Source organism: Agelaius phoeniceus, chromosome 1, assembly GCF_051311805.1.
Source record: "Agelaius phoeniceus isolate bAgePho1 chromosome 1, bAgePho1.hap1, whole genome shotgun sequence".
NCBI classification, from domain to species: domain Eukaryota; kingdom Metazoa; phylum Chordata; class Aves; order Passeriformes; family Icteridae; genus Agelaius; species Agelaius phoeniceus.
Genome location: NC_135265.1, coordinates 34,553,696 through 34,577,780, shown reverse-complemented (window position 1 = coordinate 34,577,780; position 24,085 = coordinate 34,553,696). Strand labels below are relative to the sequence as shown.

Here is a 24,085-nt window from a genome sequence, read left to right as displayed (position 1 = left end):
TTTGAGTCTTTTTGGTCTTTTTTTGTTTGGTTGGCTTTTTTTTTTTTTGTCGTTGTTGTTGTTGTGTTTTTTTAAATATATATATATACCTATCTATTGGGGTTTTCAAGCTGCCTCGAGGGGGAGGCTGGCCTTTTGGACCAAACTGTGTAAAACAAAACAGGAGCAGAAAAGGAAGACGAGACGTGTCCAAGAACGGGCACATGTTTAAACCAAAACCCGGACGATTGTCTACATTGTATATAGATAATGGTTCCATGCCCATCATTTTTTTCTATTTATGGAAACACTCTCTTGCCCTCGGTGTAAGAGAGGGATGGATGCTGTCATGGACGAATTCTCTGTACCTAAGACGGACTCTTTTTTTTTTTTTTTTTTTTTTTTTTTTTTTTTTTTTTTTAGGGAACACGTTAAAAATAAAAAACTTTTAAAACAAAGCAAAGAGCTCGTGAGACACTTGTGTAAGGCATTGACTTGAATAGCGCTGTTTTGTGGTGTGTTCATGGATTTCTCTGTGCGTGCTTGTGTGTGTGATGGTGCGCAGGCACGTATACACACACAGACCAACATGGGAGAATGAACACGTCCACAAGAGGTTAAAGACTTGTGAAAAAGTCCCCTTACGCTGTCTAAAGGAAAATGTTTTATGTATCAAAGGTAACTTAACTGGTTTTAAGTGTAGTCCCCTCAGTAGCTGTGATCTATTAGTTTTTCTCCACATTCCCTATTGCATTTATTTAAAGAAATATTGCTATAAAGGCTGTTGCTGTCTTCATATTTGGCACCGTCTAAATAGTTTGGGTCCATGTACAATTTGTGGATTTTTGGTGTAATGTATAACAGTGCCAAATGCTAGTAATAAAGATTATTCTGTACAAAAAAATTAAACGCTTGAAACACAAGTCCACTACGTGCTGTTTCATCCACCTTGTGCATGGCTGGTGTTGGCATCAGGAATGGAAAACAACAGTTTAATGCATTGTTTTGACTTGGATTCATCTTGTCAATAACGTAATGGTTATTTTAAATGTGGTGAAAAACCTCCTGACTCCTACTCGCCTGGCTGGGAAAAATTGAGTTGCAGGACGAGGAAAGGTCTTGCTTCATTGTATAGGTGAGTGGTGCTCTCTTTAGCTGACTTAGACAGAATGAGGCTGACTCCACCGCTGGCCGTGCGACTGTTTTCAGCTGCCTGACAAGAGAAACTGTGCTTCTTCTGGGAGCCAATAAGCTCCCATGCCGTGATAACACTTTAAATCTTTAGCCAGTCCTGGTTTATTCATTCATTTTTGCCTGATTATGATTTCTTAGCTGGCTAGCACTGTTTAAGGGGAATACATGAACGGTAACCTAAAATTTCTTTTTAAGCTGCCTTTTCTGTTTCTATTTTCTTTTTTTATTTTTTTATTTTTGTTTTAAGATTACTTCAAAATGTGTTGAGAAAGCCTTGGTAGACACATGAATTTGGATACAACTCATGAGGCTTTTTTGACTGAGATTGTCACAACTACTGTGGCAAAATGGGATTCAGCTGGTTCCAGCTCAGGCTGTGCATCTTCCTGCTTCCAGGCAGCTAAGGAGGTCAGGCAAAACAGAGCTGCTAACAGAGCTGCTTGGGGCTTTCACAACACGGTGTAGCACTGAGCTGGGTAGGAAAGGTCTTGGAAAGGATCTCAAGTCTTCCAGGGAAGACCTGAAGGCCAATAGTTATTTATTTACTCACCCAAATACATACAAGATGGATTCTTGGAATCAGTGCTTGTCTTCACCTAAGTGGGGCCACCAGGACCAGGGGGCATCATCATCCCTGGTTGAGGTAGCACCAGGCTCCATAGGTTGCGCCAGCATCCCTGCCTAGCCATGGAATATGCACCATCCCAGAGGAAAATGGAACGTGCCACTGGCAGAACACATTCAGCATCAGGAAGGTGGCAGCTGTAAACACCCTCAGCAAACACGGCTGTCCCCATACCTGACCAAGGAGCAGGCCTGAAAAGCACACTTCTGCTCACATATTGCTGTTTGCTAAATCCTGAGTCGCCAGTTGTCTCTTATAAAGGGGAAAAAATATAGCTGTATATAGGTAACTGCTATCCACAAATGTGTAACTCTTCATTTGGTTTATTGCTTGAGAATCTCTTAATGTGTTTAGAGCCAAAATTAGCACAACTGAGCAAAATTCCAGCTGAAACGTATTAACTGGCAGTGCAGGATTTCTTTCGTGTGCAGCCTATGCGTACAAACCTGGTTTGCTCCCATTGTAAAGAGAAATGAAATCACGCTGCAAATAGCAATTTTAGGGAGAATCATTAATCACCTCCTACAATAAATACTTCTTTGTAATTCAACAGCGGTTCTGAAAGGCATTCTCTTGGAAAAGTCTGTGAAGACGCAAAGGATTTTCCTGGGGAAAAAAAAAAGTGGTCATGTGTAAAGACACAGCATCTTGGCTGTCTCCTAAAAAAATGTACATTCTCTTGCTGGAGATTGAACTGCGGACTGCAAAAATACCCCATGGCCGATTATCATCGTTTAAGGTAAATTCTCCTTCCTTCTCTTCCCCTTCTGCCTGTGCTGGGAACAGAATGCTGCTCCTGGGCTGGGAGCCCTCTGCTCCCCATCCAATACCTCCCGTCTTTACAATAACCTCAAAAATTACATCGTCCTGTTTAAATTCTCGCATTGTGCTCCCTTTGCTAAGGCAACCAGGAGTTCACCGAGAGGACAAATTTTCTATCCCATTAATTGTTTTTTTTAGAGGAGCAGACTGACCCTTCAAACCCTTGACCTTTAAAGACAGTATTCTTTTTAATCCGGCACTTGGACCTAAATGTCTCTCCCCCCCTCCCTCTCTCTCGCTCTCCCGGTGTCTCTCACACACGGATTTATCTGCTCTGGCCACAAAGGCGAGCACAGCTCAAAACGCTGGAAGTGGAAGTGTGTCAATATTTCAAAGAAAGACCAAATCACCTCGGAGTCAATTTGCTGTCAGCAGGGAACGCCACTCGGTTAACCCCGGCACCCACCTCCCCTCCACCCACTAAGAAAAATACTCCTCTTCCGAGATCCCCATCCCCGTTTCTCCTGCAAGCTCTTGCTATACCTGGTGTTTCATTACAGGAGGAGCTGAACTGTGACAAGCGCCTTGTGGTATTTAATAACCAGGGCCATCCTGCACCGGGGGATTACGCAATGCTAGGATTCTTTTTCCTTTATTTTTTACTTTTCTTTCATTTTCTTTCTTTTTTTTTTTTTTAATTTTTTCCCCCAGGGTTCTTGCAGTCCCATGTCTTCTTGTCCTGTGTTTGTAAACGAGGAAGGGGTGGGGGGAGCCCTCACGCAGGCGGAGATCCCGACAGGCTTGCAGTGAAACTCCAGCTCTCCCGGCCCCCCCGCCTGGCGTCGGGGCCGCATTGGGGCAGCGCGGGCTCTCCCGCCGCTCCCGCACCTCCGTCCGAGCCGGGCGGGCGGCGCGGCCGCGGGACCCGCGCGTCACCTCCCCGAGGAGGCGGAGGCTGAGCCCGCAGCCTCAGGGCCGGGCCTGGCCGGGCCGGGCCGGGCTGGGACCCCGAGGTGTCGCTCCGGGGCTGTCCCCAGGCCCGGCCCACGCGGGTGCGGCGGGGTCGGGGCTCCCCGCGTGGGCAGGGGGAGCTCCGCGGCCGCCGCCCCCCGGCCCGGGCAGCGCTGCTGGCTCCGCCCGGGCCCGCGGACAGGCGGCACTCACCCGTGGCAGGCGGCCCGCGCAACGCCGCCCTGGTGCTCTCCGTGCCCCTGGCAGCAGCGCGGAGCCCCCTCCCCGCTGCAGACAATGACGATTTGGGTTCAACTGAGTCATTTGGAGTTGCGGGGGGAGGAGGGTGTAAAGCTGCCCCGGCTCGCTGTGCAGAACGGGACAAACCCTTGTGAATAATGCCCCAGAGCTCTCCCTGGAAACTGAGGAGCTGTCAAAGGCAGTAGAGATTAGGGGACCCAAGTACGAGCATCCCTGCGCTCGCAGATAAAGGTGTTGCGTCTGTTCTGGGGGAGATATTGAAATTTTAATCTTTAGGGTCACGTGACTCATTAAATAATTAATGCAGATAGTCAGGAATGGATCTGTGGCCGTCAGTCCTCACTAGGAGTGATTCTCTCAGAAGTGAAACTCAACTCCTTGTTACTGGAGTTTGGGTTTTTTTCTTTCTTTCCTTTTTTCTTTTTTTCTTTTTTTTTTTTTTTTCATTTAAAAAACCCCCACCTGATTTATCTTGAAAGATTCTAAACTTCTTAAGCAAGCAATAGGGTCTGTGTTGGTAAGTAGGTAGTGTGTATTTCTAGCTTGATGACTTTAATTGTTTGTGCTTGCTTTGTCTGCTGAGCATTTGCTTAACAAGTTTAATATTTAGAAATGTTAAATCTTTGTTTTAGCTGCCTTGTGGTCACATTATGGCTTTTGGTGATTAAGTGTTACGGAGGCAAACACACTTGATAATGTTCTAATTCACACTGTGGAAGGCTGGGTGCCACAGTGCAGGAGGACCTGCTTTGTTCAATTTTCCTGGCGTTAATAAATCACCGTCTCTTAATACATGGCCAAAAAAGCAATGGAAAGGCAGTGAGCATTGCAAAGGAAAAGTCATGGGCGAATTTCTCTATGACTCATTAGTCTGAACGATTTATGTACGAACTTTGAGTGCCGCAATGAATATTAGAGCTTGGGATAACAACAAATTAAAAAAAAAAAGTCATAGTTTTTTTAAAGTGCTTTATTACTACTTAGCAACTCTTTCAAGAAACAGCATACTTTAAAGGACCGTGGCAGTGTAAAATATGGTAGCGTGACCTAATAGCTCCAAAATAAATAACAGAAAGTCGCTGGCACCGTTTTCAGATACACGCTCCATATTTAACACGAGTGGGACAACCCAGTCACGACACGCTTGATCGATGATTATTGCTGTTTGTAACATGATTATTGATTAGGGATCAAAACAGCTAAGGTATGACTTTGAGCCTAAAATGCCGGGGGGTTCCCCCTGTGCTGAAGCCGAGTGGAAGGAAAGGTAGAGCAAAGGATAACCCCAGGAAGCAGCGCCTGGGCTCTGTGATTGCAGTTCGAACTTTCCATTTTCTTTTGTGTTTGCCAGTAGATTTTAACAGTCAGCGCTCGCAAATTTATGAGACAGCAATAAACAGTTTAGTAGGCTATTATTGCATGATTTTATGTAGACTGGAGTTCAACACCAAATTTAAAATTATTAGTGTAATTATGGAACTACTAAATTACCAAAGCAAAGTATCTGCTCGAAAAGTTGTCCCAAGACAGACTTAATATTTCCAGGGCTCAGATAACACCCTTCAGCAAGAACGGTGTTATTTAATTATTAGCATTTACATTTACTGACGATTGTAAGAGGCGTTAGATGGGTTTTATTAGCAAGACGGAATACAGATGTAAAATATTAATTCATATGTAAAAGTGATTCAGTAAGTGGCATGCAAATAACCTGACTATTGTCTTTTTGGACCAGCAGTACTGTTTATTTTAGGGGAAAAGAAGCAGCCCAGTTTTTTCCCCTCCGTCAATGGCTTTCATGGATGTCGACTTTTTCGTTGCTGTTTTCTTCGTGTGTATGTTGTGTTGGTGAATTTTTTTTTTTTTAAGCATTTGGGCCCGATCCCGCTTCGCTGAGGTCAATTGTTAGTCTCTTAGTGAGCTTGTGGTGGCAGGATTGGGCCCCGGCTAACCGTTTGAATAAAAGCCCAACCACAATACGCCCCGCATTTAAACTGGAATCCTTTCCGAGTTTTATTCAGCAGAGATGAACACCACGACTTGTGTTTAATGTCTGTTCTTGATTAAATGATCCTAAACAAAGGTTTCCCAGAGGAAAATAAAGCAGACATTCATGTAACAAGAGTTAGGAATGACAATATTTCCAAACACTTGGAGACAGAAGGCATAGCTGTCTACAGGGAAAAAAAAATAAGGAAAAAAACCCAACCAAAACAACCGCACGCTTTTATTTCTCAGCTCCCCGTGCTCTTCACCCGGGTGGGAATCCACGCTCCTCGCGGGAGCCCGAGCCCGCTCCATCCCCGCCCGCCCCTCTCCGGGCTCTCCCAGCGCACCCGGCAAACCATGTATTGCCAATGAAGGAGCAAAATACCTCCCCCTGCACTCCCCGGTAAGGCACTGTTTGTTGCTTGTTTACAGGGAGCCCCGAAACGAAGCCGCTCGGCCGGGGCGGCGGAAGGAGCCGGGAGCGCCTCTGCCCAACCCTGCGCAGCTGGAGGAGGTAAGAGCCGGGCAGCGGCCGCTGCTTTTGCGCCGGTGGCGGCTGTAAGAATGCGATTTGCCTGGTACCTGCATGAAGAACAAGACTGCTGGAATGAGATTTTGTTGTTGTTGCGATAAATATTTAACCTAGCTGGAATTTTTTTTTTTTTTTTCTGGATTGGCTCTATTCATCTTCCGTGGGTGGTGAATGCGCGTGTCTGGGCAGACAAAGAAGTGTACGGGACCTGAGTGATCGCCATCCTTATAAAGGCATTGGGGACAGGAAGGATGCAAAGTCATCTGAAGAGCGAAAGAGTTAGAGAATTTCTTTGTCCGTTCTTAGCTCCTTCCGAAATCAAAGGCACAAGGCGAGGGAGAGAGGGTTGGAGCCAGTTCGGTGTTGAATGGCTGCTTATCGCGGCTTGTCTGCTCGCCTCCTCCTCGAGGAGTTCCGCAGCCGGTCCTGGAAACGAGAAGTGCATGTGGGGATGTTAGAAAACCTGATTTTTGTCTGCGTGCATACAACAGAATGGTTCGCGAATAGATTTCGGTTGTTTGTCCGTCCTGGCCTGCTTTGCACTGAGTGGAGGTCGGTGTCTGGTGGTTCGGAGTTGCTGAAGTCCTTGATGTGCTTGGTCCTCTGGCAGGAGAAAAGAAATGCTTTCCATAGTGACAAATTTTTTTTTTTTTTTGTATGCCGGCCGTCGAGAGGGGAGGATTACATAGAATTAGCTCAAATTCCTGCTAGATTTACCTGCTCCTTTTTGGATGTTGATGTACAATTAGTGTATTTTACTACCTTTTAAAAGCGGCCATAAATTACAGGACTACAAGGGCTCTTTGTGTTGGCTTAATGAGCTGCTTAAATCTTAACTACAAAAAGGCTCTGCAAATGTCTATTCACGCTTGCGTTCGGAAATTGAAAGCGAAAACACGGTACGAAAGAACCTTCCTCCGGTGGCATGTACCCACAGCATGGCGGGCAGAGATATTTGGGATTCCTTAGCGGACCCAACACCGGCAGACTCAGCTGACTCTGAGCAGAACTTCTCTCGCAAGGGCACAGTCGATAACGCTGCTCTTTTTATCTACTTGGGAATGATCAAAGACCAACTTTATCAGGCTCACGGATGTAGGTAAACAGCTCTGCACCCCAGCAGATTGCAAATCTTTCGAGGTAGTGAGGAAATAAGTACTTATATCGTACGGGTGATTCCCATTTCATCTCCACATGGGAGTGATAGGCACACCTCTTACCGACTGGCATAAAAGTAAACTTGAAGCACAGTAAAAATTCTAACTCCGATTATATTGAAGGTAACTTCAAATAGCATTAATGCTAAGATTGGCTATTAATGCCAGAACGGGCACAAAGGGTCTCCCTTAATGAAGGCACGTTATGAACTCAGATCTGTTTGTTGTTACTGAGGCTGGAATTCAATCTCAGCTCCAAGGCATGTGTATAAAGCACAGAAAAATAAGTAGTACACCTACTGATAAACTCCACATTTTTTTCTGCTAGAAACACTCTCTCGGGTCTCTAAATCATCAAGGTAAACAACGTTGAGTGTCCAGGAACAGGAACAAAGCAAGAAATGGGGTGGCGAGGGAAGTCTAGCGCCTGCGACTCGCAGCATCATTTGAATTTGCATCTGAAACCTCGTAATCACGCTACTAGAGCAAAGAAAACTTTCTCCAAATTCGGCGAAGAGAATAATTTTCAGCTGCAATTCAGGACAGCACAAAGTTAGGCAGACTCCCCCTTCTGCCTTCCCAAAGCACACTCTGTGAAAGGTATTCACACGTCAAGAAGTTACTTTTCTTAAGAATTAATTAGTTTCCCCACTATATACACCAAGTTAATTGTTAAACAGTAGTTTTAGGATTAACTTGACCATTAATACCAATAAAGATGTTCACAGAAACAAGGTTTTGAAGCCAATAGCCACAGCTAGCGTTAAGGCATTTCAGATGACTTATGATTGTGATTTATTGCTTTTGTAGTTTCTATTTGCTCAAGACTGTAACTTCTAAAGCCATCTTTCTACTTTTGACGCAAAGCAGTCGATAACTTTTTACAACAGCCCCAAGAAAGACTTGCTTCGCTTTTTTCAACATCTGCTCCATTCCCCATTAATTTCAGTTTCATTGTTGCAGAAGAACTTCTCTGTGCGTTTCCTCTATGGGATGCAAACGCACCAAATTTAAAAGAGCCGTGAATCCACCTCAAGCAAATATCGGCCTTTACAATAAGTATAAGGGCTGTGGAGTTACCAGGCAAGCTGATAGTTACAGACTCGGGCATGTCGAGTGTGCCTAATGCCCCCTCTTTTCTGGGGCATTTGTAGTTTTTATTCCAGTTCCCGGTGAGGGATAATATATGTATACCCTGGTACAAGCTTAGTCACTTCCATGTGAAAAATTGCAAAGTTTTCTCCTGCTGTAACGTCACGCTGACTTTGCTGCAATGCCACTACTGTACACTGTTACGAATGGGTTTACATTCCAGTGGCCCACTTTTACAATTCAGGAGAGAGTATAATAAGGCTCGTCACTAACAAACCTTACGGTAACACTAAAAGTCATCTTTAAAAAGAAATCTCCTTCCATTCTGTTCAATGAAGTGTAGGTGAAACAGTAAGAGGGGATATGTAGTTAGCTTCTTTGAGCTCATGGGAGATGGTGGAAGGATTTTGGGCAAGGGTGTACACATGATGATGCACAATGCTGGAGCCACAGAACTGAACCAGGAGCACGGTAAAAGCGTGAACTATCTGATTTACTTTGACTCCTTCCAGAAAAGTTGTGTGAGTGGAGGGTTTCTTTTGTTTGTTTAGCTTATTGTGTCAATAGCACAAGTTAAACAATCTTACAGGGAAGATGTGATGGGTTCACACACAGGCGAACCTGCCTGGCTCAGGGGCCACATACAACTTTGATTTTTTTCTTTTTTCCTTAATTTTTTCCCCTTAGGCAAAGAACTCCCCCTCCCCAATTTTTTTTTCCTTTTCCAACGCTAGAAACCTATAATTTTGTGCATCACTCAAACTAGCTGTATAGGAAATGCGTAAGCACAGGTTTAACAGCAAGGTCCCAAAAGATTTTGCAAAAATCAGAGGCACGCCAGTGAAGGAAGGTGTATTCTTCATAGTGTGTTACGAGGACAAAAATCAACTAGCCTCTTAGAAGAGACTCTTTTTTGCCTTTGTCAGGTAATTATAGGTCTTTTTAGTTTCTACAGGAGCCCTGATGTAGCGTGTGGGAGTTGAGCAAGCCCTGTACAATGGCAGGGTAGAGGGAGCTGGGGGTGGGGGGAAGGCTGGTAATCGTCCCGTTTAGAAGGGGGCTGGAAATAATAGCATCAAGATTTGGGCTTTCTTCGGGGCTTGCAGAGGACATGCGACGACGTGGAGCAGAGTGCCGGGCCTCGGGAGCCAACGCCGGTTAATTAGGCTAAGTATCTAAGTGCAGCGTTATAAGGATTCCTCTTACCTTCCAAGGGGTTTTGTGTAAAGAAATATTGGTGTGGGAGGAAAGAGAATCAGACCAATCTCCCTCCGTAGTCATCTGCATCTCTTAGATTTTTTTTTTCTCCTCCCTTAAAACTCTTCTTTAACATATTGGGTTAAGGCTTTAAAAAGCGAAGGCTCGCGCTAAGAAACCCTGTTCCTTCAATGATTCCCTATTTCAAATAAAAGGATTTAAGTTGACGTATGACCACGTGAGCACATAATACAGCGCATTATTGTGGCATTTGGAGTGGAGACCCGGTCTGGCTCCGTCTGCGATTACGCTTTTCCAGTTTCTGTTCAGAGCAAGCACTGCTTTCTATTATTTTTTTTTCCCTCCTGCCCCCATCACCGTCCCCACAAGAGCTGGCCATTTCGCTGACAGCTTTCGTTCCTTATGGAAAGGTTATTGTCGAGCCGAGAGGACGAAATGCTTCGTTAGAAAGGATGGATTTTATTTTAAGGTATTTCCGTTGATTGTTCATTTATGTGGTGAGTTATTGCTGTTCGAGGCAAAGGTCAGTAGCAGAGGCTGGAGTGAGTGCGTGTGTGTGCGTGCGGGTGTGTGTGCACCCGGAGCCAGGCTGCTTCCCCCTTTGTTTCAATTTGCTGTGGTAAATATTCAACTCTACCCTTGCAGCGAGCAGAGCAGGCAGAGTTTGCTTCTTTATTTATTTTTCTCCATAGAGATCCCATACGGCTGCTGATGGCCAGCTGCCTCCGCTACAGCCCCTCGATTGCCATTTTACCATTATTTATGACCGGCTGGAGATGGGAAGCCTCTTTTATTGCCGTGTTTGAACATTTCCCCCCTTAATTTTATTCTATTATTTTATTTGTGCGTTTGTGTGTTTATTTATTTATGTATTTGGGCAAGTAGGAGAAAGCGATGTGGGGGGTGTGTGATGCTCCTCTGTCGGGGTCGTGCTCGAGTGTGCGGCGGCGGTTGTTGTTTTATGGGTGTTTGTTCGGCCGCTGCCGCTCCGTAAATCGATGACTGTGCGATCGTGCTGCCATTTTATTTATGATGCTTTAGTGGTACTTTGTTTATTGTGCGAGGAGCGCTGCATGAGTGCTCAGCTCTATGGCAAAGCTTCCCCTTCCCAAATGAGCCAAGGCGCTCCTCTTTATTTCTCCGCGGTGAGAAGGAGCTGAACCAAGAGCCAGCCACGGCTTCTAACAATAAATCAGCCTTGAAAATGTGGAGGTTTATTCTGCCTCTCTGAATGGGGATCTGGAAAGAGAGAATTAAAAGGAGAGAAATGGAAAGTATCTTCTAGGAGAACAGATACTAGCTCTAAATTAATATCCATGCCGTCGCATACACAAATATAGATATATCCATATATATAAATATCTAAGTATTTGTGTATACTTATCAATGTGAATGCATAGATATAAATGCACATTAAATTACAAAAATGAAAGATTACTTGGCTATCCAAAGAGGACAAAATACTAAATGAAACCCTGCTTCCCGGGTCTGCCCCGGCTTTGGGAAAGGTTGGAGCCCTGGGACTCGCTTTCCTCCAGTTTGTTCCATGTCTCTCGCTTATTCCTGTTGAGCCATTTTGTGTCCAGTTACGCGCTGTTTGTAATTGCTCGTCTTCTAAGGGGTCAGAAAGAGAGGGAGAGAGGGAGAAGAGTGAACGATGGTAAAAACTCCGCTGAGAGCACAAAAAAAAAAGGTTATTTCCACTCGGAGCTATTCGCGGCCATTCTGCAGAGACCTTCAGGGTGATGTTTGGGATGGTCTCACGTTTCCCTGCTCTTTAAAGCGACTCCCGAAGCAGAACTGACCCAAATAAATTTTATTGCCCCTTCTCGCCACACTGAAGCACTTCTCTCTCTTCAGCAAGAGAAGGAGAGCTCTTTTGCTCCCATGTGTGTGTCTAAAAACCAACACTGGCGTTGCCGTATTTTGAAATGGGCCAAAATGCGCCTCAAAAATAAAATCCAAGGTTTAATTGCAGCTAAATTACTTGGCAGTCTTTCCTCTGATTTATGACCCAGTTTGGATGCATATTGACCCAGTTAAAACACTCATAAATAATACAGTCCTGCTCTAGAGTAAAAGAAAGCAAGAAGAGTTCTGGAGGAAAGGGGGATTTCGGCGAGTTCTGTAAATAACTTCAGTCTGTTGAGCAAATAGCAAAGAGTGGGTTGCCTCTCTAGTGTTAGAAAATATAAACAACAATTTAGATTGACCACGGCTTAGCTTCGATTGTCCAGTCCTTCTCTAATTCAGCTGATATCCCCTTCTAACTCCCAAACGACTGGGACAAGCACCACTTCCAGGACTGGCCCCCTTCTCCCTCAACTCCCTGCCTTGCTATTTCATCTCTGGGAGCTGCCCCAGAAGCAGCCCTGAATTATGGTGCTGCCTGCTTCCATTTCGGGGCATCCAAGGACAAGGCGTTTTACAGGCATTATTTTATTCGGAAAATAGTAATTCGGGGGAGGGGAGGGGGGAGTGCCACGGAGTGGGACTCTTCGGGGAGAAAAGGCAGGTCATTTCTGACTCAGAAATCAGCCCCAAACACTGCCCGTCCCCCCCCGAGCTGAGCCCTATCTCTCTCCGTGGAATGGAGCAGAAAGAAAATATTCGGCCTCTGGGAGGGAAAGGCAGATAAAAGCAGCGGGGATCTGTGCGTTGGGACACTTATCCCGACATCATAGGAGACATAAAAAAAAATAATCATCTTCTCATGTTTAAAATTGCCTCTTTGGGGAGAGGGGGGGGGGCGTGGGGAAATGGGACTAATTGGAGAAATCTCGCAAAATACTCTTTGCAGGCAGTCAGATGAATGGAAGAAACGCTTCCATATTCCTATGAACCACTTCGGTTCTCACGATTAAAATCCTTACATATCCTTTCATTTAAAAAAAAAAACTCCCCCCCGCTTCCCGTTCCCCGTTCTTAAATACAGACATTTAGTCAGAAAATCCCTCTGGAGATGGCTCCCAAGTTGAAACGCGCTCCTAGGAAAAACTCGCCCGGCTTTCGGCGGGGCCCCCCAAACCGGCAGGCTCCCGGGTGTCCGCAGGTTTCGGCAATCCCCGTCTTTTCTCTCCCTGTCCAAATCCTCCTCGCCAGTCCGGGGGGCTCCGTCGGGGCGCAGCGCTGCCTCTCTCAGTATTTGGCCGGGCAAGTGGGCGAATGGCAGATCAGCAGTTTCAGAAGAAAGTGTGGGGTTGATTATTGACTAAAAAGACTTTTTTTTTTTTTCTTCCAAAGCAACATTCACAGGATTGTTTGAAGCAAAACGCATACGAAGGATTTTTGCCTCTTCTCTCCTCCTACGCTGGCCGCTTCCCCTTTCATGTGGTGCCTTCTCACTTATGCCATAAGGAGCAAGTGTTTTCTGTTTTAGTGCTCTGTTTACAGCTTTGGTGCACGAAGTCATAAATCTTGCATAGCCATAAATGACAAAAACCATTGGTATGCGTAAGAGGCCACCCCAGCCTTATAGTGCTTTTTATTTCTCGCTTCCCTCTCGCTTTGTTTGTGTTTAAAGATGACGCTGGGTTCCCTCGTGCTTTAAACGGACTAGTTATATTTATAATGCCTTAATTAACGAAGTAACGTCAAGTTTACACCTAGATTTTATTCGCAGGCTCCGCTTCATGCTCGGAGCCCCGAGCCCCGTTACCGCCTGCCACACGGGCAGGATCCGCAACTTTGTTTAAGTTCTCGTTCGCACGGTCGCCGCCGTGTTTCTGGTGCGGGAAACCGGGGGGACACCACCACCCCCAAAGCCCGTGGCGCTGAGGAAAGAGGCCAGCGCCTTCCTCGGCTGTGCCGTGGAAGGAAGGCGAAGGCGAGCCGAGAGGCGCCGGGCCCGCGTCCACGCGAGGCTGGCACACACGCGTCCCCACGGGGTGCTGCGGGCACCCCGACCCGTCTGTGCAGCACATGTGCGTGCGTGAGCGCCTCTGTGCCCGTCCCGGGCGCTGGGGATATTTGAGGGGGGCAGGGGGGTGTCTGTGTGTACATCTGTGTGTGTGTGCGCTCACGCATGCATGAGTTAATAATTAGTAACTCTAATGATTTCCAGCGTGGCTCTGAAAGCATTGCCCAGAGCGGGGATCCTGGTGGGCTTCGGTTGGCTCTCCGGACCCAGCCCCGGCTCTGCGGGCTTTGCTCCCCTCCCCGGGGCTCAGCCGGGGCTGTGCGGGGCTCCCGGCCGTGGGGAGCGGCACAGGGGCTATTCTGCAGCTGCCCCCCAAGCCCACCGGTAAGAGGGACAAACTCAAACCCCCACAGCAGCACCCTGGAGGCTGGTGAGAGCGACCCTTTGTGAGCGCCGTTTGTCTTCATTAGCATAATTTTCCTGGACTTCGGTGACGCCCGGGTGCGGGGGGGCCGCACTCCTTCACTGCCGTGCTCCTGCGCTCCCTCCCCAGCCCCCACCCTGCCCCAAGCTTCCCCAGGCGGCCGCCTTTCTTTCTTCCTTCCTTTTTTTTTTTTTATATTTTCCTATTTTCCCCGCTCCAACTCCCCCCCCCCCCCCACCCCCACCCCCCTCCTTCCCTCTTTCTCCTTCCCTTCCCAGAGCAGCCCTGGGAAACATCCCCGTCCTCCGTGCCCCGCGCAGGGGGAGCACGGTACGCCGAGGACCGGCTCGGGGTAGGGTGCGCAGCTGGAAGCGTCAGGGGAGCGGGGTAGGCGGGTGTGCGGAGCAATCGACCCCATCCCGTGCGGGGCAGGACTCGCCCCTCTCGGCCGGGGGGTGCCGGCTGCAGATGAGCTGAGCCGGTGCCCACCCCGCGGCCGCAGGGATCGAGCTGGGGCAGACAGCCCCTGCTCTCTGGGTTGTGTCGCCTCCAAAAAAAAAAAAAAAAAAAAAAAGAGAGGGAGAGAGAGAGAGAGAGCGAGAGCATGCTGGCTTCCGCCTCAGTCGTCAGAAGTTAAGGTAAGCAGGCCACAAATACGCTGCTATCAGTCGTGAATGGCGGAGTTTATGTCCCAGTGATTTATGACCGTAGACTTAAATGTCGGTTCAAGAAGAGTTCACAAGCTGGGGCTTCCTTCCAGGCAGTGACTGATACCCTTACACTTCGTGTTCAGGCAGCTCTCTCTCCTCTCTTCCCCCCACCCCCCACCTTCCCTCAACTTTGTCTTTATCTTTCAGGAAATCTTTCAGGGGGGCTGCCTGGTTTTTCGTCCTAGAGTCAGAGTTTGGGGCTCGGTTGGGAGTTACAGGGTAGAGATCTGGTGTGCTTGGGAAGGGGGGAAGCACAGGGAAGGACAGGGTAGGAGAGAGCTGAAGTGGGGAATGGGGGAAACCAAGCGGACTTGCCTCCCCAAGCAATTTTCATCTGCTGCTTCTGGGCTGTCTGGGTGGGGGAGAGAAGTTGGTAAAGTGCAGAGCCGTGTATTGCACAGACCGAGACGGAGCCGATAAAGCAGGCATTGGAAAGATTGGGGGCCCATTTGTGTTTGTAAGACCTGCCTTTTTGTCTTCGAAGGGGAGAGGAGAGCTCTTCCCATCCCAGGCACCGGCTGGGGTGGTGAATCCACCTCCTCTCCCCTTTCCCGTTAGGACCCTACCGGGATCGTTGTCGCTCTTAATCCCGCTATTCCCACTTTTTCCTGGAATGACCGGGCGCTCCTCAGGTTACCCCCGGTTCTCTATAACTTTGTAGGAAGTGATTAACTTGGCGAACTCAAGCTCGGGATCTGATTTTTTTTTTTTTTTTTTTTTTAACTTGCTGGCAGACAGCCGAAGCTCCAATAATATTTTGCCTTCCAAGTAAAGTTGCCTATTGTCTGCAGGCCGGCAGCTGCGGGAGCAGAGCACCCCGCATCCTCGCTCCGCGCTGCCCGTCCTGCCAGCGCCACAAAACTTCGCAGCGGCCGAAGGAAGGTGAAATATTTGGTGTCGCGGTCATGAAAGGCGGGTGCCTTTGTGAAATCACCGCTGGCTGATTGTTTCCTCCTTCTCCTCTGGTAGTGGTGTCTGTAGTCTCTCTTTCAAAGGAATTGAGAAAAATCACACCAGGCCTCGATAGCACAGGCAAGGAGAGGCGAGGAGCTGGATATTGTGTATGTGCCTCAGATCTCCATTGGCTTATTAGCTTAATAGCATCCAAAGAGCTTGATTAGCGCAATAACAGGGTAACCGCCCTGCTGTAGGTGTGTTACCTTCATTTTGTTACGATCTAACAAAGGGAATAGTGTTTTCTAAGAACTTGTATAACTTGAAAGGCGTAGAATGAGCTCGTTTGGTGCTTGTGTTGTGTAAGGCTTTTCGCCCCTAAGCATTTGTCCTCGTTAGATGTTTTGGGGGCAAAATACCCAGCTGCTGAAGTACAGGGAAAGTGGTAAAAGGAAGGAGGCCCTTCTCTGATCGGAAAAGACGTGGTTATTTGCCAGCAAGGGGTTAGGAGGACGGTGAGAAACACACTTCAGTTTCTGAGAACAATGTGAGTGCGTGTGGAAACACCTCCTAGATCGGAGGTTATGCACAGGTCTCCTCTCTCATTAATACGGGCGATTCTTTAATTGGTTATTTTCAAGCAGGTGACGAGTAGACTTTAATTTGGACGGGGGGCGGGTGGGGGATCCCAGTAATAAAGGAGGATGGGTGACCAAAAAAAAAAAAAAAAAAAAGAAGGGTGGGGGGGAAGGGATTCGCCCGGGCAGGAGAAGCATTCTCTGAGTTTGTGTCCACCCTCTCCCCAGCCAAGTGACCCTCATACATCAAATTACATAGCAGTTTCCAAGACAGAACCTATTATCGCTAAGTTGGAAGGAAAGTTCAAGCCGTGGTCATGGAGATGAACGCTGGTTTTTCAGGTTTCTGGTGTGTTTTTTTCCCCCAATCCATCATGTTTTAACAGGTAGGATCTGGCTGATTCCACGAAAAGTTAGTGTCTTGAAAATAACTGCTGAAAAAAACAAACCAACGACCGCCCCTGCTGGCCTCTCTGGAGGGGCTTTGAGCGGCGCCGGGCGCAGTTGAGGCCGGACCCACTCGCGAGTGGGAGGCAGGCTCGGGGGCTCTGTGGAACGGCCCGAGCCGCGCTCCAGGACCGAGCGGGAGCCGCTGCGGGCGGCGGGCGGGGCTCGCCCGGCAGAAACCACTGCTGCCAGGGTGCGTGACCTGGGCGGCTCGGGGCGGTGTGCGGGCACGGAGGGGAGAAGGTGCTGGCTTGGTTTATTTTCCTATTGAGCATTTTATAGACAAGCCAAAATCCATCACTTTGGGGCCGGGGTGTTTAAATATCCCTGCCTAGGAAACCTTTCCACCCTGCTCCTGCCCCCTGCCACACGTAGACAGGAACCATCTCATATATTTCTTTGAAGTTGTATGAAGAGCCGTAACCAGGAGAGAAAGGCTAAAAATAAAACAACGCTGGTTAAAGGAGAGGGTTTGATCTTAGAGTTGGACTGAAGTAATAGCCCAGCCCCTTTGCATTACCAATTCCTCGATCACCCTTATCTCAGAGACCGGTATTAAAACAGCCTCTTGGTGATAAACGATCAACCCGCTTGCTCTGTTCCTTAACAAGAAAGAAATAATAATAAAAAAACAAACCTAGAAAGCCTCTATCCCGGTGCAGCAAAGCACATATTTGTAGCTGCCAGTAAATCCAGGCAGCTTTTATATCGAAATGCTCCACGCCTGAGGCCAAGTCATGCTGCTAAATATTGCTGACCACTTTTTCTTTTATGGCTTTCATGTCACTTAGCTATTGAAAGTAAGATGGATTTGTACCATTTCTTCACCCTGCTCTGCTCTCCCCACACCCCAGGTCTGCCCGGAGAGGCCATTGGAGGAAGAGCGCCACGTGACAGAGGGGTGCCAATGTTATTCTCCAAGGGTGTCAAGACCCTGTCAGTTTGCGAAATAAATATTGGGAAACAACGAAATGCAAAAAGCGACCTACTACGACAGCTCTGCAATCTATGGTGCCTACCCCTACCAAGGAGCAAATGGTTTCACTTATAATGCGAGTCAGCAGCAATATCCTCCATCTTCATCACTTGTGGAAACTGAGTACCACCGCCCCGCGTGCTCCCTCCAGTCCCCCGGCAGCTCTGTGTCCCACCACAAGGCCAATGACATCAGTGAGAGTTGCATGAGGACCCTCCCCAGCCAGACTCTCCAGCCCCCCAGCCTTGCTGACCCACAGGCTCCACCGCAGCCGCCTCCAGCCCAGCAGTCACAGCCTCCACCTCCGACCTCCACCTCACCATCTCAAAATGCCAGCAGCAACCCTGCCCCGGCCAACCCCACCAAGAGCCCAGCTCTTAACTCACCCACCGTGTCCAAACAGATATTCCCATGGATGAAAGAGTCTCGGCAAAACACAAAGCAGAAAAACAGCAGTTCCAGTTCAGGTATGAAACGTGCCCCCCTCTCCCTGGGTACTCCTGGGCTGACTGTGCATCCGGTGGGGAGGAGGGCTGTCTTACCCACCTTCACTTCAGGGAGGGGAGGGTGGGGGCTTTTTTACCCTCTGAGTTGACCCCATGAAACTTTTGGAAAGGGCTTGCCATCACTCAGCTTATTCACTGAGGGGAGCTCGGTGAAAAAAACACCCCATACAAAACTTTCCCAGCCTTGCAGAAGGGATCTTTGCTTCCTAGTGGCAGAACCACTTGTGCCCTCCAGCATCTATCACATTTCTTAGGTAATCCCCCCTTCAGTAAATCATGTCAGTGTGGAGCAGCCCAGGCCTTAAGCCAGGGGCTTGTCCCGAGTACTTTGTTGGCATGGTGCTGTTAGATTAATAAGACAGTGACCTATCTCTGCTGAAGTGTAACGGGAATAAAATAGCTCATAATCATGTGCAGGCAGGATCAATGCCCTGCATGCAGTCAGAGCCTCTTCCTATTTTAATAAGCTGATTGGCAAAGTTACAAGCCTGGTAAACAAAAATCATTCAGGAGTGCTATAAACTTCAGCCCATAAAACATTATTTGAGGAATGGAAGTGTATATCAACACTTTTATTACTCAAGGAAACCCAAACTGATAACACCAGTGCTAGCTCCAAAGCCCAGAAGTCAGGTTATTCTGATTTCTTCCTCTTTTTTGCTTAAATGTGCCTTGGAAATAGAGTTCAAAACTTTAGCAAATGTTTTGCTGGTCTGCTTTTTAAAGCTGTGGTAAGACTGCTGTTTTCAACCTTCCATATCATGTATTTATTTAATTAAAAAGCAGTGAGATTTAGATATATCTCCATGCCTATATGCAAGCCTAGCTACTGTATGTTCTTCTTTATACATATTATACTTCCCAATCACTACCATATGTTAATGCGATATACCAGACATGATAAAAAAATCCACTATACTGATAATTCTATGTTTATATGTTAAAAATTTTGTATTGTAGATATCTAGCTTTCAGGCATTTGTAGCTGGTGTATATATATAAAATATACATATATATATATATGGAGAACAGCTATTTCCTGAAGACTCTGATCCCACTATGTCAGCACAGTTTCAGTTTCAGCGCTTCTAAACCCCACTGCTTCCCTGAACCTTCCTTGCTCCTCTTTACCAAGCTGGAGATAGGTTGGATGCTGTCATTCTTAGGGGAAGCGAGTGTACTCATACAGTGACACTAATGAGGTCAAGGCACTCTTTCGAGGCTTGGAGCTTGGCACAACTGAGCTCATGCCTTGGGGGAGTACTCGTTGCACGCATGGGCATCCATCTTGCCTTTGGGAGCTGAAGTCTCCAGGTGCTGGTGTTGTTGGCCATTTTCTCATGTTGCCATGTGTAGGTTTGCCATGCTGATTGTGTTCTTTGTGTGATTTACATAGGTGAGAGTTGTGCTGGTGATAAAAGCCCTCCAGGGCAAGCCTCCTCTAAGCGAGCCCGTACAGCTTACACAAGTGCCCAGCTGGTAGAACTGGAAAAGGAGTTCCACTTCAATAGGTACCTTTGCAGGCCACGAAGGGTAGAAATGGCTAATTTGCTCAATCTCACAGAAAGACAGATCAAAATCTGGTTTCAAAACCGCAGAATGAAATACAAAAAGGATCAAAAGGGAAAGGGTATGATGACCTCTTCAGGAGGACAGTCCCCAAGCAGAAGCCCCGTCCCTCCAGCTGCTGGGGGATATCTAAACTCTATGCATTCTTTAGTAAACAGTGTCCCCTACGAACCCCAGTCGCCTCCACCATTTAACAAGCCTCATCAAAACACCTATGGCATCCCTGCATCGTATACTGCTCCTCTTAATAATTGCCCACCTCCTCAAAAGAGATACACGGGGACAGCAGCTGTGACACCTGAATATGATACTCATCCTCTTCAAGGCAACGGTTATGGGAATCCACATATACAGGGAAGCCCCGTCTATGTAGGGGGCAACTACGTGGAGACCATGACCAATTCTGGGCCTTCCATCTTTGGTCTAACTCATCTCCCTCATCCTCCCTCTGCCAACATGGACTACAGCGGGGCTGGGCCAATGGCCAACAATCACCACCATGGACCTTGTGATCCACATCCAACATACACAGACCTTACCGCTCACCATCCTTCTCAGGGAAGAATTCAGGAAGCGCCCAAACTCACTCATCTGTAAGAGACAGGAGTCACTAAGAGGAACAGCAAGCCCCCAAGTTTTGGAAAGTACTCATCCCTTCCCTTCTCTCTCCTCCCCCCAACATGTGCCCTCCCCTTCCCTTCTCGTTTCTTTTGTTCGTTTTGGTTTGTTTTGTTTCCTTTCGTAAAAGCGTTTTCTAGTTTATGTGACGTAGCAATATTTGTTGCTTGAATTGCTCTATAGTTTCACTAGTGGATATTTATCTTCTTGAACTGTAGCCTTGTGTCTCACTTTGGGAGTATGCAGAGGCTTTATACTTTACCTTCTACACTTTTATCAAAACAGGGTATATGAACAAATTTTCTATAAAAGGAATTCTTAAATGTGAATTTGTTCGTACATGATTGATCCCACGGGGAAGCAATTTTTTTTATTGCACTTCTTTTAAATAGCAAGAAAGACATCAAAAGCGCTTGGACAGGGACTTCCTGGACAATTATTGATACGTGTAAGTCTTTCAATGTGTGTATGCTGGTGAACATTCAGATTTATTTATATTTTTTTTTTCGCAAACATTGAATAATCTAAGTGTTTAAAATTTTATTTATCCCCATTTGTTCATATTTATATATATATAAAAAATCTGTACCCTGAATATTCAGGAGGCCATATATTAGATGGCATATCGGCACGTGTTAGAAATATCATTTGAAAGGAAACTATTAACTCCTTTTATTAAAAATAGTGATAATAATGATGATGACGATGCAATAAAATCTGGGAAAAAAGATCGCGGTTTGAATACTTTATGCTTGTAACATCCAGCTAGGCAAAAAGTGTGTGAAGCTGAAAAGGCTAGATTTGTTTTGAAAGTTATACATTCCTTGCTGCTCACGTTCTGGAAAAAAAAATAAAGTTTTTATTCTGAATAATAAAGAGTTAAGGACATGTTCTTCGCAGCGCAGGGGAATGGATAGCCCTTCATGACGTGGGGAGCTAGGAAACTCGTCTGTAAACTTACACGAGGGTCTGCTCACCCGAAGGGCCCCGCGATGCCTTTTCAGCATTTCATAGGCAGGGAGAGAGATTTTTCTTTTCCCTTCTCTCTCCTTCCTGTTTTGTTGTTTTTTTTTTTTTCCCTTTCTTCCAGCAGGGTTTCAGGGCCCGTGGCCGCCGCCTCCTCCCGCGCCCGCTGCGCGGTGCCCGGCGGGCGCGGATCGCCCCCTCCCCGCGGGGTCCGGAGGGGGATCGGCCGCGGAGCAGCGCCGGGAGCACAGCCGGGGGTGTGGATGTGGGTGTACGAGCGTGCGTGGGAAGCACAGGCAGCGGTGCTCAGGATAAAGCCATAAAGCCCCGCGTGGGTGCGGGCGCGGAGGGGCCTCCCGGTGGCGGGGCTGAGCCGGAGCCCCGCCAGCCCGGGGGAGCAGCGTGGGGAGCGGGGTCCGGCCGGGCCGCGAATGCGCTGGGGGTGGATGCGCGCACTGCTGCTCCTTCCTCTGGCCAGCCCCGCCGTTTTCCCCTTTTCCTTTAAGAAGTGGAATTTATCTTTCCCTTTCCCTATTTTTTTCCCCGAATTATTATTTTTAAAAAATATTTTACTGGGGCTGATTTCATTTTTGTTGAGCCGCCTTTCCTCTCACGGCAGCCTGAAGGTGTGGGGGAGGGGAGCGCTGTGTTCCGTTTCTTCCCGCGGGGGGGGTGTGGATGTGTGTGCGGGTGTGTTTGTGTCGGGGGGCGAGGGGGGGACACGGTACGGTAGAAGGGCGACGGTCCCGGCCCCAAACCGGCACCCGTAGGGGTCCCCGGTCCGAATCGGCTCGAGGCAGAATGGAGAAACCCACAAGCTTGTGCTTAAATCCGATTTTTCTTCCTTTCAGGCAAAATGTCCGTAATTTTTAGATTGAAACTTGAAAGATAAATCAAAACGGACCTTAATAGACTAGGTAAAATATACCCCTGCACGTTTATAAAGACATATTCCTGTGCTGTGTAGATAATAACGCACGCTGTTCACCATCTGTATCTTTTAGAGCACAGAAAAAAAATGTCGCCATTTTGGTCTCATGCTGAAATATTATTAATCTTTGGGCTTTACCTTGTTCCCAGAACCATTCTTGCCTGATGCTGAAACATTGTCATGCATCCGTGAATCTATATAGAGCTTTTCTGCATAAATAGATAAAGCATGCCCAGTCAAAGAAAAGGATAGCAAATAGATTTATACCACGCTGTTTATTGTATATATAGACATGTAACCGTGGAAGGAAAGGCTATGTAGGCTAATATTTTTCACTGAAATCTGATTATTACACAATACAGACCAGCGACTGATTATTACTTTTGTAGGCGAAGGAAGCATTTTTTTGCAACATTGCAGGACAATGCTCGTTTCAAAGGAGCGCCCGCATAAAATGCCAGCCGCCCCCCCGCCCAGCTCTCGGATCAGTTAGGTTAGATACAACAAAAGGTAACGGTACAGTCACGATACTTACTGCGTGGTTCCTTTAGCACCACGAATTGCATTTAGGTAAACGTTCAAATAGAAGGAAGTTGGCGTTTCACTCCCCTCCCACCCCGAAGAAAGAAAAATACAGGCGATTTTTCCCCCTTCTTTTCATAAACCGTATTCAATCCTCTCTTCAGAGCTTGTAGGTTGCAAATAAGAATTTGTAATTTTGCATTTAAGATTCGTCCGATTAAAAGATGCCCCTGGAGGCAGAAGAAATTGATTCTCCCAAGAATTTCGCGTCCTCTCTGCAAAGGTTTTGTTCCAGGTGGTTTTTGTATTAGGCTGACCACAAGAAACAAATGTGCAGAATAGAGACACCCACACAGGTTTTACTCACAAAGCCTGGTTAAAGTCCAAACCTCTCTCTTTATTATTTGTCATCCTGCTCTTAATCCCAATATTTTCCAGAGGGGGAAAAAAATTAAAAAGAAATCAGAGAAAAGAAAAGAAAACGTAGGCATCAAGAAGCAAAATAAAACCGGACTTTTCCCACAAGCAGCCCAGTCCTCTGCCAGCATATTTTAAAAGCAGCTTTTTTCCTTGTTTACTTGCGTTTCTTGCTCTGCCTCTTTTCACGGCCACATTTGATCTTGGAAAGAGCAAGAAGCTTTAAATGTGTTCTTAAGGGCCAGTAGCTGTCAAACCTTTTGGCGGCCAAGATTGATCGCGGGCAGACACCACCAGAGCTTTGTTTGGACTAAAAGCAAGAAAATTAAACCCCTTGCATTTTCCAACAGCATCGATATTTGTAAGGCATCCCTTTTGAGGGATTAAATGACAAGTCTCGTTCTATATTTTATTTAAACAAGCAACCACCAAAAAGCCCATTTAAAGCCTCTCGGCCCCTCCCCTCCCCCTCTCTCCAATGCCTTCGCAGATATGCTATATCTTGTGGGTGCATTAACTTAAAACCGATTTTTTAAAATGCACTTCGTGCAGACTGGACGCAGACTGATCCACTGAGTGCTTTGGGTCTTGTTTTCTGTTTCCCCTCCCTCCACCCCCCGTATTTTTTTTCTTTCTTTTTTTTTTTTTTTTTTTAATATAATTACGAAGACGGTTGCCGACCCCTGTTTGGCAACTCCGAAAATAAAGCGAGACGGCACCTCATCGCGCTGGCGATGGTTCCTGGCTCCTGGAGGACGCGGAGAGCGGCTCGGACGCGCCTTCCCCCGGCCCCCGGCGCACCCCACCCCGCCGTGCACCCCGGGCTCCGCGGGCAAGCAAACCCCGTCCGGGCTGTCTAGGGCGGCTGTGACCATAGGATTCATCGGGTTGGTGATTGTGGCCATTAT

General features: G+C 47.2%; 1 protein-coding gene across 4 annotated transcripts; it reads left to right on the top strand.

Moving 5' to 3' along the window:
- The first annotated feature begins 10,743 nt into the window (after positions 1–10,743).
- HOXA3 (homeobox A3) lies at positions 10,744–20,320 on the top strand. Of its 4 annotated transcripts, none has more exons than XM_054635057.2 (3): positions 10,744–10,758; positions 17,641–18,115; positions 19,551–20,320. In XM_054635057.2, exons 2-3 carry the CDS (start codon positions 17,644–17,646, stop codon positions 20,318–20,320), a joined length of 1,242 nt encoding a protein of 413 aa, XP_054491032.1. In that variant the 5' UTR covers positions 10,744–10,758; positions 17,641–17,643. The 4 variants fall into 4 exon arrangements, with proteins under 4 accessions (XP_054491032.1, XP_077046880.1, XP_077046878.1 ...); XM_077190765.1 differs by lacking the exon at positions 10,744–10,758 and having other exon boundaries at positions 17,644–17,895; positions 17,938–18,109; XM_077190763.1 differs by lacking the exon at positions 10,744–10,758 and having other exon boundaries at positions 17,644–17,895; positions 17,938–18,115.
- Positions 20,321–24,085: the final 3,765 nt, after the last annotated feature.